Source organism: Acanthopagrus latus, chromosome 8, assembly GCF_904848185.1.
Source record: "Acanthopagrus latus isolate v.2019 chromosome 8, fAcaLat1.1, whole genome shotgun sequence".
NCBI classification, from domain to species: Eukaryota; Metazoa; Chordata; class Actinopteri; order Spariformes; family Sparidae; genus Acanthopagrus; species Acanthopagrus latus.
The window spans coordinates 5,960,840-5,981,672 of record NC_051046.1 but is presented as its reverse complement, the minus strand read 5'-3'; the positions used below and the strand labels follow the sequence as shown (position 1 = coordinate 5,981,672).

The window sequence follows — 20,833 nt, the reverse complement described above, 5'->3', positions numbered from 1 at the left end:
GTTAAATCCAAACAAAAGGATGATGATGTAAACTTGGGATTGTTGTTACAGTTTGAATGTACATTATTTAGTATGTATTGACTACATGTATTTATTTGTGTTCCATCGGGGATCACCCCTTCCCATCACACACAGGAAAACTATTATAGGAAGTCATGGTCATTGTGTAGGCCAGACTCTTTTTTTTTTGTTGTTGTCAACATCCCAGAAGAAGCTAAATATGTGAAAAATTCAGGTTTTTTTTTTTTTTTATCATCATTAGCCCTTGTTCTTAAGAAGCATGGGACATTGATTATTATGATTAACCCCCCTTTTTTTCTATGTGTGCATGTGTGACTGGAATTACTCTGCAGTGCACCATCATGTTGTGTATATAAAACAAACAAAAATAAAATGTATTGATCGTCCACAGTGCCACGCTTCGATCAGTGAGAGCGGTGTTTATATTCTTGAATGTAGCCAGGCTCGTGCGACCATCCTCTCCATGACCCGCCCATTCGCCGCCGCCGCCGCCGCTGCTGCTGTCGGAGCCTGGTCAGGTGTTCGTTGAACAGCGACGTAAACTTTGCGTTTTAGGAAAAACAGATTGGGATTTTCGTGTGCGGACAAACGGAGTCGAGGCCATGCTCAGACGGATACTTCAGATGGTAAGCTTCTGGTGCGACAACGTCCACCGTGTCGCGTTTTGTAAGCTAAAACGGGTCGTTTACCTCGGGAGAGCCAGGCCTATCCTTGTCTATGTATTTTATGGAGGGTACGCGTTGTTTATCACACAGTGTGCTGCGGGTGGGCGGGGTTTTTGTTTATAGCAACGGGGGTGCCTCGTATGGAAAAAGAAATCCGCCACTCCGTCAGATCTCAGTGAACATATCAAGCGCTCCTTGTGTGGGGTTGACACAGCTAGCCACAGATGCTAACTTGGGTTCGGTTGATTGATGCTAGTGTTGACAGGGATGTAGCAAACTAGTATCTGCCTATATATAATGAAGTAAGGTTAGCAAACTAAGTAGCTAACGTGTCCACCTTGTCTTAACCCTGTCAAATAAGGAATAATTAAGCTAGCTAACGTGATTGTTCACGGAGCTATGCCATGTTTCCAACGTTTTCCGTTTCATGGTTAGCTAGCTGTGATATAGCGGTGGGTTAATTCATCGTCCACTCATCATCACATGCTAACGCTGACGTTGTCCGCATATTGACCGTTGGGAGGTCCTGTCTCTGATAATTGACCGTAACATGGACACAAATATGCGTTTTGATTAAAGAGGCTCATAACAATGTTAACGTGGGTTTTACAAGCGTGTCACTAAAAATACAAGTGGGAGTAACCCAGGTTAGCTCGCTTGCTAGCTGTCGTGTTGGACTACATTTACCACAGGGCATTGCCAACGTCAACTGCATCATTGTGTACATTTTGAAGTCCCGGCCTTGTAACCAGGAAAATCCATCTATGATTTTAGGTCAGGGACACTCATACACTCTTCACTGCTAACCTGTCAGAAGCCAAACGAAACAAAATACGTTATGCTATAAATGTTGCCCCTTTTAGTTTTCCCTTTAAATCACACCACCGGACCTGTGCAGTAACGTTAGCTTGTTAATTATTCAAGCAGAGTAGCTAACAACACAGACACGGTCACAGGTTTACAGCAGACAATGTGAGGGGTCCTGTCTCTAACACACATCTGTTCTCCTCATGAGAAAGTTTGGTCCGACAGTTTACTGACACAAACAGTCAAACTGTTCACCACATTGTCAAGATAACAGTTAGATTAATATTACTGCTGTATCATGTCGGAGCGACTGTGTCACCTTTGGCCCAGATGTGTTTACTTTGGCAGCACTGGTGGACATTTTATCATGTTTTAAAGGTGCACTATGTATTCTGATCAAAAGAGAGAGATCGTCATTGACTGTCTTTTTTTTATTATGCCTAAATAAACAAACCCTCTTCCTTTTCATGACTGAATACACAAACCGCCCTTAAAGGACAACACAGTTTCATACTGTTTTACTTCGTTTATATCTGGCGGACCCTGCCACGCTTTTAGCTTCAAACTCTCTGAAGATCCTTATTTTCCCCTGAGAACAGCTTGTTTATTCAGTTATGGAAACTTTTTTTTTTTCCTCCAAAATTCTAACTTTGAATTTGTTCTCCAAAACTACATAATGCCCCTTTTTAAAGTCGGGGCTTGGTAGTGTAGTAGAAAGAAAAGTTGTCAGTCTATTTCAAGACAGTATATTATACAAAAATACCCTTTGAAAAGTAAAGTTTTCATTTATGTATAGAACCATACATCCACTGCTGATTTAAATGTAGTCAATAATTTCTTTTTCTGACTTTGTTTTAGCTAAATATTAATTTTCTTTCAGTTATGCAGTTGGAGTGTTGTTTTATTTATGTAGTTCTTGAGTTGGTTCAAAGGTTGTTTCATGATGCGAATGCTGGGCGTGCCTTCACTGTGGTGTTTTTCAGCCATCCAACAGTCCCTGATGACTCGGTTCAAAGTACACAAAGTCCCTCTCCCAGCACACACACACACATACACACAAACACATGTGATATCACTAGATTCATTCATGCAGACTATCAATACAAAACCCTTTTTTGTGAATGGACCTTCAGTGGCACGTCCACTTTATGTGTTTGTGCCTCAAGCGAGTGGACTGTGCTGATTTGAAGTGACCACACTCACGTCTACTGCCAGCCTCTGCAGAGGGTTGAGTCTTTTTTTTTTTCATCAGTCTAACAGCGTCCCCCCTGCAGTAGTCTAATGTTCTGGGTGTTCTGTTGATGCAGTGACACTCTAAGCCAAAGGCAGAATTTTAATACGAAAAGTGACTTATGTTTGGACATCACAACGGACAAACATCCACAAACAAAAGTCATTGGAAGGTTATAGAGAAAGAGATGGAGATTGGAAAATTAGTTAATTGATTTGATTTGATTTTTTTTTTTTTTTTTGGAAAGTTAAGTCCTCTTTGACAGTAAACTGAATATCTCTGAGTTGTGGAGAGAACATGACTATTGAAGACGTCATTTTGGGCTTTCAGAAGCACTGATCGCATTTTTCAAACATACAAGTGCATTTCCAAGGCAGCAAATATCATAAAGTCAACCATAGAATGTGGATAAAGGTATGGCAGAGCTATAAATCTCAAAATACTTCTACCTGGGTGCGTCACAACTTTGTGAGGCTGTTAAAAAAAAAAAAAAAAAACTTACTGTAAATGACATCAGGACTAACGTTTGGCGGCGGTTATGGAAGACTGTCAGACTCTGCAAAGTGAAAGAATCTTTTTTGGTCTGTGGAGAGTTAAGTGGAGCATTTGGCTAAATGTACTAAATGTTTGGTATCAGCCGAACACCACCCCAATCATGAAGAAGCTCGATGGCAGTGAGGATGCTCGTCTTTAAGAGGCACCTAAAGGGATGTGAACGTAGAAGGATGAAAAAAAAAACATGAGTGGATGTCAGAAAACTGCTGTTCATTCACAACCTGCATGATGCAACATGACAAAGCTTCAGCAGTTTGTGGCGCTGGGTGTTGGTACTTGATACTTTTAAGATGCTGACCGAAATGACCCAGAACCAAGTCGTATCAAAACTTTCTCTTGTCAAATGATTCCTGCATTGATCGCTTTAATGCGTCCACCACAGCAGCTGTTACCCCTACAGTCTTTGGTGTATTTGACAGAATTGATTACAATGATTTTTGATAATGTAGTCATGTAAAAATTATTGATGGGGTCGGTGGTGTTGCATCTGAAAGCTTACACTTAAATGAAGGGCATCAAATGTATTCTATTGACATCAGTGGGTATTTGTTTAGTTGTAAAAACAGACATGGCTCGCAGCAGTTTAGCAAAGAAGAAGTTGACAGAAACATATCCACATATACAAAGTCCCTGATCGCTGCCCAACATGCCAATCTATTTGTCTGCTGTTCATTGTGAGTCAAGATGAACGAGACTCACTGTGATCCAAAGTTATAAAACAGTGAACAGTTGATGACATCCTGCAGCAGCTGGAGCAACTGGTGTCAGCACACACTACAGTGTTGGTATTTCATGATACTGCGATCCAAAATAATCACAACAACGACATTCCAGGGTTAAACCCTTTACAAAAATGCGTTTAAGGCTTTTAAGTCATACCCAGCAGAGTTGTTTATGCCAGGACTCAAACTGTCAAAGGCCATGACTCCTTTTCTGAGAAACCTTCTGGACCTTGGATTATTGTTTACCTGATACAGCGCTTACCAAGATGCAAGGGTTGCGAAAGCATACAAGTAAAGAGCACAAGCATCAAAGTCAGAGGTGCATGCTTGTGTGTGTGAAATTAAAATGTCTCTGGAATATTGTACGTTAATGCATCGTGTGTAATAATCCTTATCTTGTCCTCCCCAGACTCCTGGGAAGGGAGGCTCCCAGAACGCAGAGTCCGAGCAGCCCAGCACAGACCTCAATCACGACCAGACGTCTGAGGTAACATGAACTCGGAGCTGCAGAACTGAATCTGTCTGAACAGTATTTATCACCTGAATGATTCTGATGGTCTGTGTTTGTGTCCAGGGCTTCATCTGTCCTCAGTGTATGAAATCTCACAACTCTGCAGAGGAGCTGTTCAAGCACTATGAGCTGTTCCATGACACCGGAGACCTGCCCGCTCATGTGGCCCCCACGAGGTGAGGTGATATTGATGTGGCACGAATTATTACGTTCTTGACAGAATGTGGTGTTTTTGTGAACACACTCTATCTTCGTTTACAGGGAAGACCTCACAATGCTGCGGCAAGAGGTTCAGGACCTGCACGCTTCTCTCAAGGTACAGTGGAGTTTGTGAAGCGAACAGAGGTGTGTAAATGGTCAGTTCGTACGAAGACTTGATTGTGTATCTGTGTTTGTGTGTGTTCACCTGATTAGGAGGAACGATGGTTCTCTGGAGAGCTCAAGAAGGAGTTAGACAAAGTCACAGGACAACTGAAGCAAGTAATTCCCTCAAGATATTTAAGATATATTATGATTAAATGTGGGTGACCTGAATATAAAACCGCTTGATGAGACATGATGACAATTCTTCCTCTTACTGTACGTGTTTCTCTCTTTGCCTTGATCCCACAGAACGATGGGCCGGTGGACTCTGAAGATTCAGGTAGGGGAAAAATACATTCAAAATGATAAAAGATACAAAAACATCAATCGCTAATGATATGTGGTGCTTTTTTTTCCCTCAGCGCTAGAAAGGAAGTTGAACGAAGCAGAGACAGAAAAGTTCAACATCAAGCAGATGAAAGACCTGTTTGAGCAGAAAGCTGCGCAGCTGGCCACAGAGATAGTAGGTTAGTGTGCGGCCAAGAAACTGGGAGGCCTGTCTGTGTGTGTGCACGCATTATTTAACAAACTGAAGTTCTCTATTACGACACCACTGTAAAGCTCAATCCGTCCATTGTCTTTATAAATAACAGGCCTCTTGACACATTAAATCAATGTTCTACAATCCTGGTCCATGTTCCAGATGTTTCCCTGCCCAAACACAGTCAGCGTGTCATCGAGCTCTGCTGAAAGCCACAAACGTTTTATCAACATTTATCCATTTATTTCTGAACCTATAATGTATTTTTTTTAACTTTGTACTAGAGCTGTGCAATATGGCCTTAAAATAACAAAATAGCAAAATCTAAGACAGTACATACTTGTGACATTACCCAGTCCAACTGTATATACCTGTTGGCAAAATGTAGATTACCCCAACTCACTGTGGCTTTCATATTCCTGCATTAAACCTACCTCTGCATGGGGACACATGCTGTATACAACATAACCTTTGTACTAACCTGGAATGGTTGAATAAGAAAAAGATGATTTGTCCTAAAAATCTGTTGGAAATATGGTCAAAAAATATCTTGAAAGGGTCTAAAAACAGGTGTAGTGTAAGTGCTGTAGCGTTGCATCCTCCCCCTCTGCTGGCCACGATGTGCCACTGTGGCTGTCGCTCAGCCACCTGCCTTTCCAGCTGATAGCGGTCTGGCTGATTATGAACAACCAAAACAAAACATAATACCACAGCCAGGCTCCAGACTGCATCTCCGGTCAGGTGGAATGGAGAGAGAAAGAGTTTAACTTATTGGATAGTCATAATTAGCCAGACGCTGTCACCTGGAATGGCAGGAGGCCCGGCGTCAGCCACAGCAGCACATCAGAGGAGGAGCATGTAACATCTAGGCAGACTGTGATAATGTTTTCCTTAAAAGTGAGGTTTCTGTGTGATTTATATTTGGATATCATTAACTGGGTTTCTTAACAAAAAATAAATGCTTTCATTATTGAACGTGACAGACTTGAAGTCTCGCTATGACGAGGAGAAGAGCCTGAGGGAGGCCGGAGACCAGAGGTCGGCCAAACTGACCGAACAGCTACAGAAAGAGAAGCAGGAGAACGAGCGACTCCAAACAGAACTGGTACAGGACACACTTTCTCTCTGTGTTAATTCTCTACTCGCTCAGCTTTAGACATACTTTCAGTCCTTTATGTCATCAATTTTGTGCTTTGGAGTTTGAAATAATAACATTGAATGAACACCATGAAACCCATTTGGCTGTGCGCTGTATACATCCATATGCACGTAATCGTTATCGTAGCACCAAGCAGCCTGTTCTTCCCACAGCTTTAACCCGCTGCCTCTGCTCTGCCCTCTAGCTGCAGCGGCCGGGCGTGGAGGACGTGGAGGTGCTGCAGAAGGAGCTGGTGCAGGTCCAGACACTGATGGACAGCATGACTCGTGAGAGAGAGGATGAGTCCGAACACCTCAAGAAACACTACGAGCAGCTGCAGGCTAATTACACTACCTCAGAGGTAAAACACCTGAAGTCCCGAAGGTCACGTGTAGTTCTGCTGATTGTCACTGTAACTTTTCCCTCTGCACACTGATTCCCACGGTTGACATAATCATTTAGCAGACCTGAGATATCGTGAAGTTGTCGCTGTGTGACCCCTTTTCCATTTCACCCGCCGTCAGCTGAGGCCACACACGGCGCTGTTTGGCAAGAAACCAGGTCTTAAGACTCTGGTTCAAAAATAGCTCTGAAATAACTTATGAATTAGTTCTGATGGACTCTGGTTATGTCAGACCAAATGGCTTTACGTCTAATTCTTAGTAATTCAGGCTCAATGAATAATTCAGGCTTTCTGTCCTGCATGTTTGATCCAGATCTCTCTCAGCACGAGGCCCTGAACCTCTCCTTCTGAAAATCATCTCAGAAGATAGTTTTACACATTCAGGAGCCATTCTGAATATATTTGAGAGCTGTTTGTCTTTAGATTATGTAACAGCTCTCAGGATTATAAGTAGCTTTGTTATAGTATGCAAGCTGTCTGAAACAAGATTGTAATTCATTGAGGTTCAAGTTCCACAGAATGAACATGGAGGTTTTTCGCTGCCTCCAGGTCTGCCAGCAAAATGTCAACATGCAACAGTTAATATTACATCGTCTGCTCATGCTGGAGCAAATAGCAAAACAAACCCATTCGGATGAATGCTGCCAAAACAAATTTGAATATTTATCCTCTCATCGCAGCAGCATCTTGATCAGTGATGCTCGGCCTTTAGCTGTTGTATTGTGACTTACCTTTTGTCCGTGTCTCTCTTTCCCTTCCCCTCCTCTTCTTCTTTTTCTCCTCCTCACGTACTGTTTCCCTCTCCAACATTCACTCTTTCTTCAAGATTCGTAAACTTGAGGTAAAATACGTTGTTTAAAGCCGACCCCAGATTTGATTTGTTTGCATCCTTTTGAGTTTCTCAAGAAATTTTTTTTTTTTTTTTTTTTTTAACTAGTGTGCTACCTCTTCATGTTCTTTTTTGTTGTTTTTTTGTGCAACTGCTGCCTGGTTGTTACTAATCCATGTTGTGTGTTTGTGTTTTCTTCTTTTATGTCAGTCCTTCTCTGTGGTGCTGCTTCAGTTCTTGAATGTACACTAAACGGCTCTGTAAAGAGAGTTAAACATGTCTCACTGTTGTATTGCAGATGACTGTATCCCAACTAAAAGCAGAGCTGGAGAAAGGTCCGCAGGAAGCAGCCGTCTACACGCAACAGATCCACCAGCTGAGGAGCGATCTGAATAATTTGCAGCAGCAAAGCCAGGTGAAAAACACACAACCAGAGCAAAACACTTACAGTCATTAGAGTTTGGGACGTCACGGTTTCAAGATCAAAGTTAGCTTTCAATTTTGATCATCGTAATCAAAAGCAGGAGCAGCAATTTAGCCAGAGTTTTCTTCTCTCAGCCTACATGTGCACATCAGAAGGGAAAAAAAACTATTTTAAAACGACACCACTCGCACCTCCAGACATTTTTTTGTCTCGTCAAGTCTAATCTGAGCCACCTGGTTTCAGTGAGGCTGTTTTTTTAAAGAATTTGAAAATGTAAATAGCAGTTGTCAGGTCATTAAAACTTGTTGATGAATCCAGATGCGATAGTCTATCAACGGCGTAGATGTCAGTGCAGAAGAAGTTTGAATCAAATCAATCCTAAATTTGGAGAATCGTGACACCTCTAAAGTCATTCTGAGCAGCTAACAGCAGGCACATGGCGTCTGCCACACATTTTATAAGATTGTGTAGGATTTACTTTGACTCCTGAAATGTTAACACGCCTTGCCAGCTGCCTCTCAAGTGCACGCCATCTCAGTTTCTGTAAACCTTCCTCTGTTGCCCGGCATCAGGCCCTGCTGTCATCAGCCTTCTTTGGCAACCCAGCCATGTTGATTAAAAACGCAGACCTATAATTAAACCAGCAGGGGGGGATCTCTGCCATGCCAGCTCTGTCACTTTGGGTGAAATACAATCACAGGTAACTAGGCCTGTGCACTGGGAACTGGGGAATAGAGGCATGGAGCTCCTGCCAGAGATTAAATCCTTCCACATCAGTGCCCTTCCAGCCAAGTAGGTTTCCGGGTAAGAGGGGGGATTACAGAGTGGATACCTTGAGACCTGATGGAGAGACTCATCTCATGAGAACAGAGACAGAAGTGATGGAGCACACAGACAGAGGATCAGGACTAAGAACAGACAGGTGAACAGCAACAGGAGTTTCACTGGTCTGTAACTACAGGATTAGAGGGGAGGCACGCAGCAGGGAGCTGTGACAATGACACGAGAGAAGGACAGCAACAAGGCCATGAAGAGGAAAAGGGCTGAATGAAAGAGGAGGGGAAAAATAGAAAGTGCCCAGAGAGGCTTGTTAATGTTGGCCAGCTGCTGTGGTGGCCTGCAGAGGTTTACTGAACGTCTGTGAAGTCCAGGTGCCTTGTCATACTCCCTAGTTAGCAGCACGCTCCACTATAAACAGCATTTTGTTCTTTATCACCCTGAAGCCAAGTTTACTGCCAGCTCAGGGGCGAGTGCTGCACACACAGCATGGTATTCCTGTAAGTCCTGTGTCATAAACTTCCCCCTCTAGAAATGCCATACCTCACTTTACTCTCGACTCTTGACAACCAACTGTTCTTTTCCATAGCGTATGAGGCACACAGGGCGTGGGGTGTTTGTGCCCTTGTTGCAGCTCCTATCAACTAGCTGACTGTTAACTTCAAAAAGAGAAGTGGTTTATGTCCAACTGTGACTTAAATTGATGACTCAAACAATTTCTGAATTGCATCTTAAACAGTCAAACTGCCTCCTTCAAATCAGAACACAGACATTTTATACATTCATTCACATTTTTGCTTTCAGTCAATTTTTAACACTCTTAAATCCAAAACTTCTGGGCAACTTGTGTCATCTGTCTCACAATATCCTTTCCTCTTCTCACAGAGCCTGTCTGAAAAGCTTGCACGTAAAGAGAAGGAGTATCAGGAGCTTGAGGAGCGTCTGGGAGCTGAGAAGGCCGCCAAGAAGGGAGTTCAAGGCAGCCTGAGGGAGAAGGAGCTGGAGGTTCAAGAGCTCCAGACCCGTGCCTCAGGGGCAGAGGCCTCCCTGCAGAAGGCCCAGGTGGAGATCAGAGAGAGGGCTGAGGAGGTGGCCAAGTTGAAGAGCGAGATCGGGGAGCTGGAGGTGAAGCACGCAGAGCTGAAGGTTGAGAGAAAACAGTTGGAGCAGCAAAGGGAAGAGAAGGAGAGCCACGGTGCTCAGCAGCAGACCGAGATCGGTCAGGTGAGTGAACGACAGAGACACAGAATTGTCAGAAATCAATAAAAATGTATGTACGTGTCATGTAGAGATGTGCTCGAAAAAAAGTCATCCGCTCTCTTCATCAAAGTATCCATCATGTTTCTTGCTGTTCTCCGTCTTCATCATCATCCGTCTCTCTGTGCTCTTCGTAGCTGCATGCCAAACTGCTGGAGGCGGAGAGGCAGCTGGGCGAGGTGCAAGGTCGTCTCAAAGAACAGAGGCAGCTGTCCGGGGAGAAACTGAAAGACCGCGAGCAGCAAGCAGCCGACCTGCAGCTCAAACTGTCCCGTGCAGAAGAACAGGTGGGCATCAGATGAAACTCGAATGTTGGCTACAGGGAAACTAAGTTTGGGTAACAGATTAGTAAGAACATCTGTAGGTAGATTCGTCTGATTTTGTAAGTATATTGCAAGTGTGGTCTAAGAGTTATTTACTAGGCTGAAATGGAAGCAGAGTCATTAAAACATGAGGAAACCAAAGATCCATGAAGTTAAGATAAAAAGGAAGCAAGAGATAGTAAAAATCTGCTAAAGACAAACAAATCAAGATAAAAACGTAACTGTTTAATATAGAAACAGTAAGATGACTAACAAAATGACTAGTATGGTAAAAAAAAAAAAAAAAAAAACAATAAGCAGAGGGAAATAAATGAAAATGCTGCTGTGTTTTGCTTCTTCAGTTGAAGGAGAGTGCCAGTAAGAACACAGACGTGCAGCACCAGCTGGAGAAAGCCAAGCAGCAGCACCAGGAGCTGCAGGCGCTGCAGCAAAACACCAACGGCAAACTCCGAGAGGCGCAGGTACTGTCCACCAGAAAAACACCCTCTGCTAACAATCATGACAAACTGTACAGTACAGTGAGTTTTTTGCAGAGATTTTCTATTTTGAAAAACATTGTTTGATTAAAAAAAATTGTGTGTTGAAGCTTTATAAGATTGTATTACATATTTCATATAACATTTTGTTTGTTCACAAGCAAAAAAAAAACACACTGGTGCAGTATATCCCGTTGGTGGTCTACAGCTGAATATACCTCGCACACAACACAAAACCCAACATGAAATAAATACATTTCTGCCCAAAAACCCAACGTGACCTTCATGCTGTGCCGGCTCGCTCTCCTGCTGCAGAATGACCTGGAGCAGGTGCTGCGCCAGATTGGAGACAAAGACCAGAAGATCCAGAATCTGGAGGCTTTACTGCAGAAGAGCAAGGACATCGTGAGCCAGCTGGAGGCCGAGAGAGAGGACTTGTGTGCCAAGATCCAGGCCGGGGAGGGAGAGACGGCTCTGCTGAGCCAGCTGAAAGAGAAAAACCATGCACTACAGGAACAGGTTGGTACACACATACGCACTTTCAAAGGGTCCACTTCCCCTCTCTTGTGTACAAATATAATGTGACAAAAGACGCATGCCTCTCCCACACAAAGAAATGTACTGTAATGTACAATAATGTCAGCAAACTGTCAATAATGTCATCCTTAAGCTCATTATCATTTTATGTGGTTCGTAAAGGTAACACAGTTGACAGACAAGCTGAAGAACCAATCAGAGAGCAACAAGCAAGCCCAGGATAACCTCCATGAGCAGGTCCAGGAGCAGAAGACTCTGCTGCGTTCAGCCCAGGACCGAGCCCACACCCTGGAGACCTCGGTCACAGAACTCACCACTCAGCTCGCAGACAGCAAGGAGAAAGTTGCCCAGTTGGATGCTCAGGTAATTGTCATGTATATTTATTAACATGCAGTTGGAGCAATTACATTTCTATTCAGTTTGTAGTTGTAGACCACATTGTCCTGCAGATTTTCAGGAAAATAACGATTTTTGTGGGTTTGTTCATCTTCAGCTAAAGGCAAAGACGGAGATGTTGCTATCTGCAGAGGCTGCCAAGGCTGCACAGAAGGCTAACCTGGAGAACAACCTGGAGAGTGCCCAGCATGCATTGCAGGATAAGCAGCAGGTAAGGGCCTTCTTTGTGCCACTGATGTTGCAGCTGGGCTAAAACGCAGCATGGTGTCCCTTTTTAATGTACAGTATTTCTTTTGCTCCCTTTACTCCACCTTTTCCCCTTCTCATCGTGCACCCTCTCTCACCATCTTGCATAGGAGCTGAACAAAGCTCAGAAGAAGGTGGAAGAGCAGGCCCAGAGGCTGAAGGAGAGACAGGAGCAGTGCACGCAGCTGGAGGCCAGCGTGAAGGAGTTTAAAGACAAATTAATGGCCTCAGAACAACGTACAGAGCAGCTGGAGGGCCACAATAAGGTCTGTGTTGAGTCTTTACAGTGAGTACCTGATAAAACGTCCTCTGTATACATGTTTCATTTAGAATAATCAGGGGTTTGGATTTTTATCTGACAGAAATTAGAGTCGCAGGTTGGGGAGTTGCAGACCACACGCGACCAGGTGCAGCAGGAAGTGCAGAAGCTGCAGAAGGAGGGGTCGGAGGTGAAACGGAAAGTGAAGGAGTTGCAGCGCTCGTTGGAGACGGAGAAAGCAGGGTGAGATAAACACACAACTGCTGTGTGTGCTTTATTAAGATCTGTAGATGAAATGCATATGAATCGAAGCTTGATCAGTGTTTATCTCTGTGATGGTGCAACCACATGTATTGTGTTTTTCTCAATCTGTTCCACTGTGTTTTGACTAAAAAAGATGAATGTCTTTTTCACTGTTAAGGGCTACAACACTACAAGAGGAATTGAATAAAAAGGCAGCTGCTCTGAGTGACATTCAGCAGCAGCTGGAGCGCAGCGAGCAGGACAAATCTGCTCTGAAGGTGAACCTGGACAAGGTAACCCAGGAGGGAAAGACTCAGCACGCAGAGCTGGACAGAAAGGCTCAGAGCCTTGCAGCAGATTTACAGAAGGCCCAGCAGGAGAAAGAGGCTCAAAAGAAGGAGCTCGCCTCTGCACAGGAGAGTCTCGGAAAGGCTAAGAAGGCACTGAAAGAGAGTCAGAGTCAGCTGGACACAGAGAGGAAGAGCCACAAGTCAGCCATGGAAGAGAAGGTAGGCTCAGTAATCTAAGCCACTTCAGTGTTTTTCAGTTTCAACAAAGAGTAAGAAACAGCCGCCTGACTACAACACCAGGACACTAACAACATTAATCTGTCTTAATCCCCAGGAAAAGGCCAATGAAAAGGCCAAACAGGAGCTTCTTACGAATAATGAGGCCATCACCAAGGCAATGAACCAGACTAAAGAGCAGTTGGAGCAGATGAGAGAGGTATGTTTCTGGGGGGGTAAAAATTAAAGGATCAAGCTTAATTGTATTCTAATGTAACACCTTAAAACCTGTTGTGTTGTTTCTGTGAAATGTCAGGCAGAGAAAAAGTTGAAGGTGCAGCTGACCACAGCGGAGCAGCAGCACACAAAGACTCAGGAGGCGCTTAAAGAAAAAGAGAGTCAGTTGGAGAAGCAGCGGGCACAACTGAAGACGGCCCAGGGGTCTTTTGGGGAGGAGATGAAGAAACTGAAGGGCCAAGTGGCAGAGTTACAGGAAGTGAATGTCAAGAAGGTGAATAGAGGATACAAATACAAACATGCATACTGTGACTGTCAGCTCTTGAGAGGATCGATGTGAAGTGTGAACCTGTGAACTCCAGGTAGAAGAGGAGAGTAAGCTGAGGGCGCAGGTGTCAGGGCTCGGCCAGGAGCTGTCCTCTGAGAAGAGCCGGACAGCAGAGCTGCAGAAGGCCTTGGAGCAAAGCCAGGGAAGCCTCACTAAGCTTCAGTCTGACTTCTACGGCAAGGAGTCTGAAGTCTCTGCCCTGCGTCAGGACATGAAGGTAATGTGATGATCGAAGAACGTGTATTGTTTATTTTGTTGTTTCTTCAGAGCATTATTCCCCTCTCCTTTGTAATATAGATCTGCTTGTATAGATTATAACCCACCTGGTTGGTGCCAACATCATCTGGTACCTCACTGATTTCAAGTCTGCGGATGAAACCTCGTGCTCTGCGGGTCGATACAGAAATATCGACACATCTGATCCGTTCTAGGATTCATTTTCATGAGAAATATTTAAATTCAGTCTTTCGGGGTAAAGGTGTGTTCAACAGGCCAATAAGCCAAATGCTCATTTTATGTAAATTAATCATTTAATTCACAGAAAGTTCTGCCATATTATGATTTGTTTCGATTTGTATCGGGTTATGAGATCTGGGTCTTGACACACAGCTCTGAAGGTATTTCATGCGGAAAAGGCTGACGGAGAAGAGGCTGATGATGACTTGGTTTAAAGAGGTTGTGTTACACGTCGTATTTCTAGAGAGGCTGTGATGCTGCATCACTTTTAACTATTTTCTCAGAGGTGAATTAAGGATACGGAGGGTTGTTGATCATTCCAGACAGAGACTTGCAGACTGATCAATAAGACAAAACACACACACACTCCTTGGAGCAGTTCCCTTAGTCCTCGCTGTTTATATTGATTTCTATTTTCACCCTCCTCACTTTGGCTTCTTGTGATGTTTCTCTGACTGTAGGCGTTGGAGGAGAAGCTGCACCTGGCTCAGGAGGAGCTGGCTGCCAACCGAACCCATCAGACGGGTTTAGAGGCTCAGATCCAGGAGCTGCAGACGGGCCGGGGCTCGCTGGAGCAGGAGCTGACGAAACGGGACCAGAAGCTCAAACAGCAAGAACAAACCCTGAAGGAATTACAGAAGCAGCAGGTCAGACGAACACGAGTTTAAAAGAGTGGCACACACAGAAATAAACACTTACATGACTCGCAGTGATTAAGTCCAAGCGTTACATAGTAAACTGTGGTTACTCAATCAGGGTCAAGTGAAGGAGGAGATGGAGAAGGAGAGGAGTAAAGTGGAGGAGCTGAACAAAGCCAAGAGTGTCCTGGAGAAGAATAACAGCAGACTGACTTCTGAGTTAAAAGCACTGACGGAGAAGAGCGAGAAGGTCAGTGTCTTATTATAAGTAGCAGCTAACAGTATATATATACTGTTAATAGTCCACATGTCACAGCCTGAGCTGTTGTCCGCCATTTTTTGTCCCATACTGGCCAATGTGACCTGTTTCCCATGCTTGTGTCTTATGTAAACAGCTCAACTCGGGGATACTGCAGGTCATAAGGGGCCACATTCTTCAAAGTTAGAGCTAAAGCGTGCTTGAGTCGACAATTTGACCTGAACCTGGGTTTCTTCACTTCTTCAAAGCTGTTAAAATTGATCTGAAGCCGTTGTGAGAGCAGTAACCTGCTGAAGCCTCTCATAGTTTTACCCCAACTGTGATCTCATTTTTAGTGCTGCTGCTTTCTTTAGAGACAGTAAACATGTGTTTAACGACCAAATATTGCACATATTTACAGTATTTATTTCTCTTCAGGAGCTAGTTGAGTTACGGGAAGCCAAACAGCTGTTGATCCAGCAGAAACTGGAGCTGCAGGGTCAGGTGGAGGCGGCTCAGAGTTCCCTCGAGCAGGAGCAGAAAGAGCACCAGGCCACCAAGGACAGCAGGCAACAGAGAGAGGAGCAGCTCCTCGCCCAGACCAAGGAGGTCCAGGATAAGTTGGTAGGCCCATCTTCCAAATCCCACCAAATTCATCTAAACGTCGATCACTTCTCACCCCTTTTCATGACATGATTAATGCTTCTTCTTAAAGCTGGCCGAGAAGCGAGCCAGAGAAGAGCAGGTGAAGCGCGGGGAGGAGGCGGAAGCCAAGATGGCCGTGCAGGTGACGGCACTGAATGAAAACGTGGCCACGCTGAAGAGGGAGTGGCAGGGCAGCCAGCGGAGAGTCGGTGAGCTGGAGAAGCAGACGGATGAGCTGAGAGGAGAGATCGCTGTGCTGGAGGCCACCGTCCAGAACAACCAGGACGAGAGGCGTGCGCTTTTAGAAAGGTGAGTTGAGTTTCGGATGTTCTTGATTGTCCTGATTGAAGAGTGGAATGACTTTAATCACTTGCCATAGACAGATGTGTTGACTTGAGTCAGCTACTTAAAAATCAAGAGAAAAGATAATTTAATTATTCATAATCAGACTGTTGCTGCACAGATGCTTTTCAGGGGCTACATTCAGATTATTTAATCCATTTGCATCTGTCACCGGGATGTTCTTATGTCTCCAGCATGACTAACATATTCCTCTAAAACAGGCACTCGGCTTTAGTTCCCCCCAAAGAAACAATTACGCTGTGTGAAACTCATTTTGTTTAATATTTAACATTGCCTCAAGGTTAGTCATGCTCTTTAAATTCACTAATGTACCATCTCAATTTTTAAAGAACTTAATTAAGACGCTAATTAAAAATTATGTATTATATATTCAGCCTATTTTCGGCCGCAAGATGGCTTCTGTTAATCAGTCATCAGTTTTTTTAGTTTAGGTGACATCAGACAAACATTCCTACAACACTTATGGATTCATGGTTGATGATATTGATAGTTAACTTTGAGGGGCCTTGCAAATTATGGATGTTTCCTGAGAGAAACAGTAAACTAGGAGGACACTCTGTGATGACTTTGAAACACTGGTGAAGCACTTCTACTGTCTGTTGTTTGCTCTGATGGAGGCAATGTGATTAGTCAAAACTGACTTCAGGGAAATCCACCTGTGAATAATAGAGCTCTGTGGTAGCAGAGAGAGAATTAATAAAAACTGTCCCAGAGGACAAGTTGTAATTCCCCAAAACACTTCACATCAAAAGTATTAATTAACAAACTGATTATGCAGCCTGCCAAGTGGCAACGGTGGGAAAATTATCCAGAGCAACCAATTAATGAGCGCGTACACACAAGTCATCGCGTCCCGTGTGGTTGTGTTCCAGGTGTGTAAAGGGTGAAGGCGAGATAGAGAAGCTGCAGTCGAAGGTGGTGGAGCTGAGGAGGAAGCTGGACGACACGACGGCGGCCATGCAGGAGCTCGGCAGAGAGAACCAGTCGCTCCAGGTCAGTGAAGCAACGCCGGAGGAGCTGACGGGATGAAAGTACAGATGTGTTGGCATGTGTTTGTCTTGCGAATAAAGTTCGTAGCTCTGATTGTGAGTCTTGCTGTTGGTGCTTTTTTCAGATCAAGCAGTCACAGTCTCTGACCAGGAAGTGGGCCGAGGATCACGAGGTGCAGAACTGCATGGCCTGTGGGAAGGGCTTCTCTCTCTCTGTCAGGAAGGTAAGAGTGGATCGATGCTGGTCGGCAGCTGGTCGCATATTTTAAACCGTCTCTGATCTCCGTCCTCCTCTCTCAATATCCAGCACCACTGCAGACATTGCGGAAACATCTTCTGCGCCGAGTGTTCGGCGAAGAACGCCCTCACGCCATCCTCCAAAAAGCCAGTACGGGTCTGTGAGACGTGTTTCGAGGAGCTTCAAGGTTGATTTCCCTCTCCCATCCCTTTACCACTCACCCCTTTACCCTCCCCCCCTTCCTACTCCAGCAGACAGAAGAAGGCGTGTCTTCGTCATATTTTAATGTGCACTATAAAGGACAGACCCAGTGCAAGACTCCCACCTGCATGTGACTCCTGGCCCTGGCATGGAGGGAAACAGCTGAAGGGTTTTTTTCATGGAAGAGACGCCAGAGCCACGTGACGGGAATCTGGTGGGACTGGTTGGGATTGTCTGTATCTGTTTTTGTGCCTTTGCTACTCCTGTGGACTGCCAGAGAGCGGAGACAGTGAGAACTCGACGCCATCCATCTCTTTTAAGTTCATGTTCACATCTCCATCGTTGTTTGGCATCGTTTGCGATTGCAAGGTAGTTGCATTTTGTTGTAAAAATGTTGGGCATCAGGAGGTGGAAGGTCAGTGTGACACTGCAGGAGTGACCGCGGAAGTAAATATTGGGAATCGCTGCTGCCCTACAAAGGTACACGCAAGTAACTATTGTGTCCAGGAGAAGTGACATTTTCTGTGTTTAGCTACGTCAATCTGACCCTTCACTAAAAAAACTAAAATACATTTAGGATTTTATTGAAAAATTAATGATTTTGGTGAAGACTAAAATATTTTTGGATATTTTTTCAGTTTAACAGTGCGTTAACTACACCTCGAACTGCAAACAAATCAAATATGACTCTTTCTGTTATGAGCTTTTGATCTATGGAGGTTTTATATCTGTAAAACTCGTGTTTTAAAAATCTGACCTCGTCTCAATGTGAAGTCTTCGGGCAGAGCGGGAGCGCGTGGGGGCGGGGCCAGCGGGAGAAACTCTCCACTCAGTGTGCTGCGTAACCAGGAAGTAAACCTGGAAGCTTGGAGGCTTTTCTTTTTTTGGCACCAGGCAAGCAATTCACATTGGACTTTGGGTTCTACTTGAAATCTGTGTCTTGCAACCACTGCTGTGCTGACTGTATAGTTGTGACTTCACAACCTGACAGAAGATCAGACAGCTTGTTTTAAGGGCACAGTTTCAGAATATGAGCTTTGTGCATTGAGTGTTTTGATACTTTCACAGTATTCGACCTGCTGTATAATCAACAAAGACACGGAAACCTCACAAAATGTGCCAGAAAAAGTTCATCTGGCCCCAAAACAAGATGACAAATTGTCAGTTTACCAGCTGGAGTTTTAATTTGATGTTTTTGTGGACAGGATTGAATTAAAATATGAAGATTTTAGATGTAAGGATGCGTTATATTTTCTAAATTTGAACCAATGACAAGAACTAGATCCTTTTTTGTTAACACTGTGTTAAAGTGCCCACCACTTGAGATTTTAGGGTTAAACCATCGCTGTAAAAGAAAACAGCTCATCAGTCGATTTATGCACCAGCGATTTTTTTTTTGTGTACCAGACTTGAAACCAACATTGATGTCAAACCTAGTTACTGTGTGTTTCCTTTGTGCGGCAGCGTGTTCGTGTATTTTGTTGAAATTAATGTTTTCACGACCAAAGAATGTCAGCAGCAGGAAAACAGCCGAGATTGAAAAAAACCCTGAGTTTGTTTCACGTTTCAGTATTTTTCAAAGTGTCTCCTTTTGAAAGCTTTTTTTTCTTTTTTGTTTTAAATCACAGGGTCCTACACTTTTATCTTGAACGCAGCACGTATGACGACGCGAGAGGCTTTTTTTCTGTACAGTCTGTTGTGTTTTTATTCGCTGCGCTGCCACATTTCTGTCGTTTTGCAAATCGTGGTGCTTTCTGCAGTCATCGAAGGTGCCTGCATGTTTATTTTAATTATTTTTTTTCTCCTGCTGCTCGTCTCCGCTCAACAGCACCAACTACTGCTGGAGCTGTGTGCGCGTATGTGTGTGCGTATGTGTGTGTGTGTGCTCTGCTTCCAAGCAATAACTGTGGCTGTGTGTGACGTTGCTGTAACAGAGTGTGTGTGTGTGTGTGTGTGTGTGTGTGTGTGTGTGTGTGTGTGTGTGTGTGTGTGTGTGTTTTAGTGTTTAGGCCTGCTGTGTTCGTCTGCTGAGATGCACTGTACGAATGTCGGCTGCTCAGAATCTCAGCATCTCTCTGGCCCGCGTTCAGGGACGTCGGTGCTGCTTTCAGGTGCGGCCGTGACTGTCGGCGACCTGTCCGCCGCCGAGCACACTGTAAAAGTGAATTCCTGCTTTTGTTTTAATTTATAATTGTTTGACAGATATATTTGGTAAGATCTTTTTTTTTGTGCAATCGTCTAGAAAGACTGGAGCGGGCGACAAACACTGTAGGCCAGGTGCGACAACGCAAGGCTGTTCTGGCACTTTTGCAAAACAAGTGGCGTGTTTCAGACTTTGGCTTACCAAATTAACTCTTTACGCTTGTATGCTCATTGGAAAAATAACAACATCCATCTCAAGTTGCAAGCTCTCAAGAAACACCTTCTCTTTTGCGTTTGCATTGGTTTTGTTATGTCTACCTCAGATTGGCACAGGAAAGCACTATTTCTAAACCTTTAGAGATCACAAGTATTGTGTCATTGCCTGCATTTGATCAAGGATTTGTGATTTACCCATCAAGCTGTACAGTCCCCTTCAAACCCAGAGAGATGATTTGCACCTTATTGTATTCTGGACTCCTCCAGCCACAAAAAAAACAAAAAACAACAGGACCACCACCGACTTTATACAGGCTTCAGCATTTCTAGCCCTGATGTACTTAAACTGCTCATTAATACTAAGGCTGTCATAATTATCTTTGTAAATGTTTGTAATGAAAGAGAAAAAAAAGGAAATTATATATAACACTCGTGGATGTAGAATCATGACAACAGTGAAAATGTACGTGGACTCATCAGTGTCTTACTCATTTCTACAGAATGGCACCACAGACCTGTGCACACTGAATTGTGGCTTGCTTCGTGTTGCTGTCAGTTATCATGCATGACGACTTATAACTGGCCTGTGGCTCACACGTTTTCCCCTCTCCATGTTTTAGAGTCATCGTATTCGATGGTCGTGAAAGGTGTGCCTTAGGCCGACGTCTCGCACGTCTCACACGCACCGTGTTATTTACCACAGTCAGGGTGACCTCAGCTCACCCGCGGGGACGAGAGGAGTCATGTAATTTTGTGTTCACATGTTCACCAGTTGATTTTCTAATTCATCATCATCATGACAAACGTAAATAAAAACCAGTATGTTTCTATTTTCCCTTGTGTTGTCGTCTTTCTTTACAGACCAGAAGAATCACTCCTACAGCCACTCAACGTTTATTATAAGATTTTAACTCTCTGTAGTTAAAATGTTTTAGCCACCAAGAAAGCTGAAGTTCATTCTCTATCTCTGTC

The 20,833-nt window shown here is 44.0% G+C and overlaps 1 protein-coding gene across 3 annotated transcripts; it reads left to right on the top strand.

Annotated features, from left to right (window-relative positions):
• Positions 1–476: 476 nt before the first annotated feature.
• Positions 477–20,693, top strand: eea1 (early endosome antigen 1). 3 transcript variants are annotated; one of them, XM_037106173.1, is made up of 30 exons: positions 477–647; positions 4,411–4,488; positions 4,576–4,688; positions 4,774–4,828; positions 4,927–4,992; positions 5,125–5,155; positions 5,238–5,342; positions 6,340–6,461; positions 6,700–6,855; positions 7,724–7,738; positions 8,025–8,141; positions 9,813–10,151; positions 10,322–10,471; positions 10,849–10,968; positions 11,299–11,502; positions 11,683–11,883; positions 12,014–12,127; positions 12,273–12,428; positions 12,525–12,664; positions 12,843–13,173; positions 13,289–13,390; positions 13,487–13,681; positions 13,770–13,952; positions 14,653–14,838; positions 14,948–15,079; positions 15,506–15,691; positions 15,783–16,021; positions 16,948–17,068; positions 17,190–17,288; positions 17,372–20,691. In XM_037106173.1, exons 1-30 carry the CDS (start codon positions 624–626, stop codon positions 17,492–17,494), a joined length of 4,203 nt encoding a protein of 1,400 aa, XP_036962068.1. In that variant the 5' UTR covers positions 477–623; the 3' UTR covers positions 17,495–20,691. The 3 variants fall into 3 exon arrangements, with proteins under 3 accessions (XP_036962068.1, XP_036962069.1, XP_036962070.1); XM_037106174.1 differs by lacking the exon at positions 7,724–7,738; XM_037106175.1 differs by lacking the exons at positions 477–647; positions 4,411–4,488 and having other exon boundaries at positions 4,602–4,688; positions 4,927–4,988; positions 17,372–20,693.
• Positions 20,694–20,833: the final 140 nt, after the last annotated feature.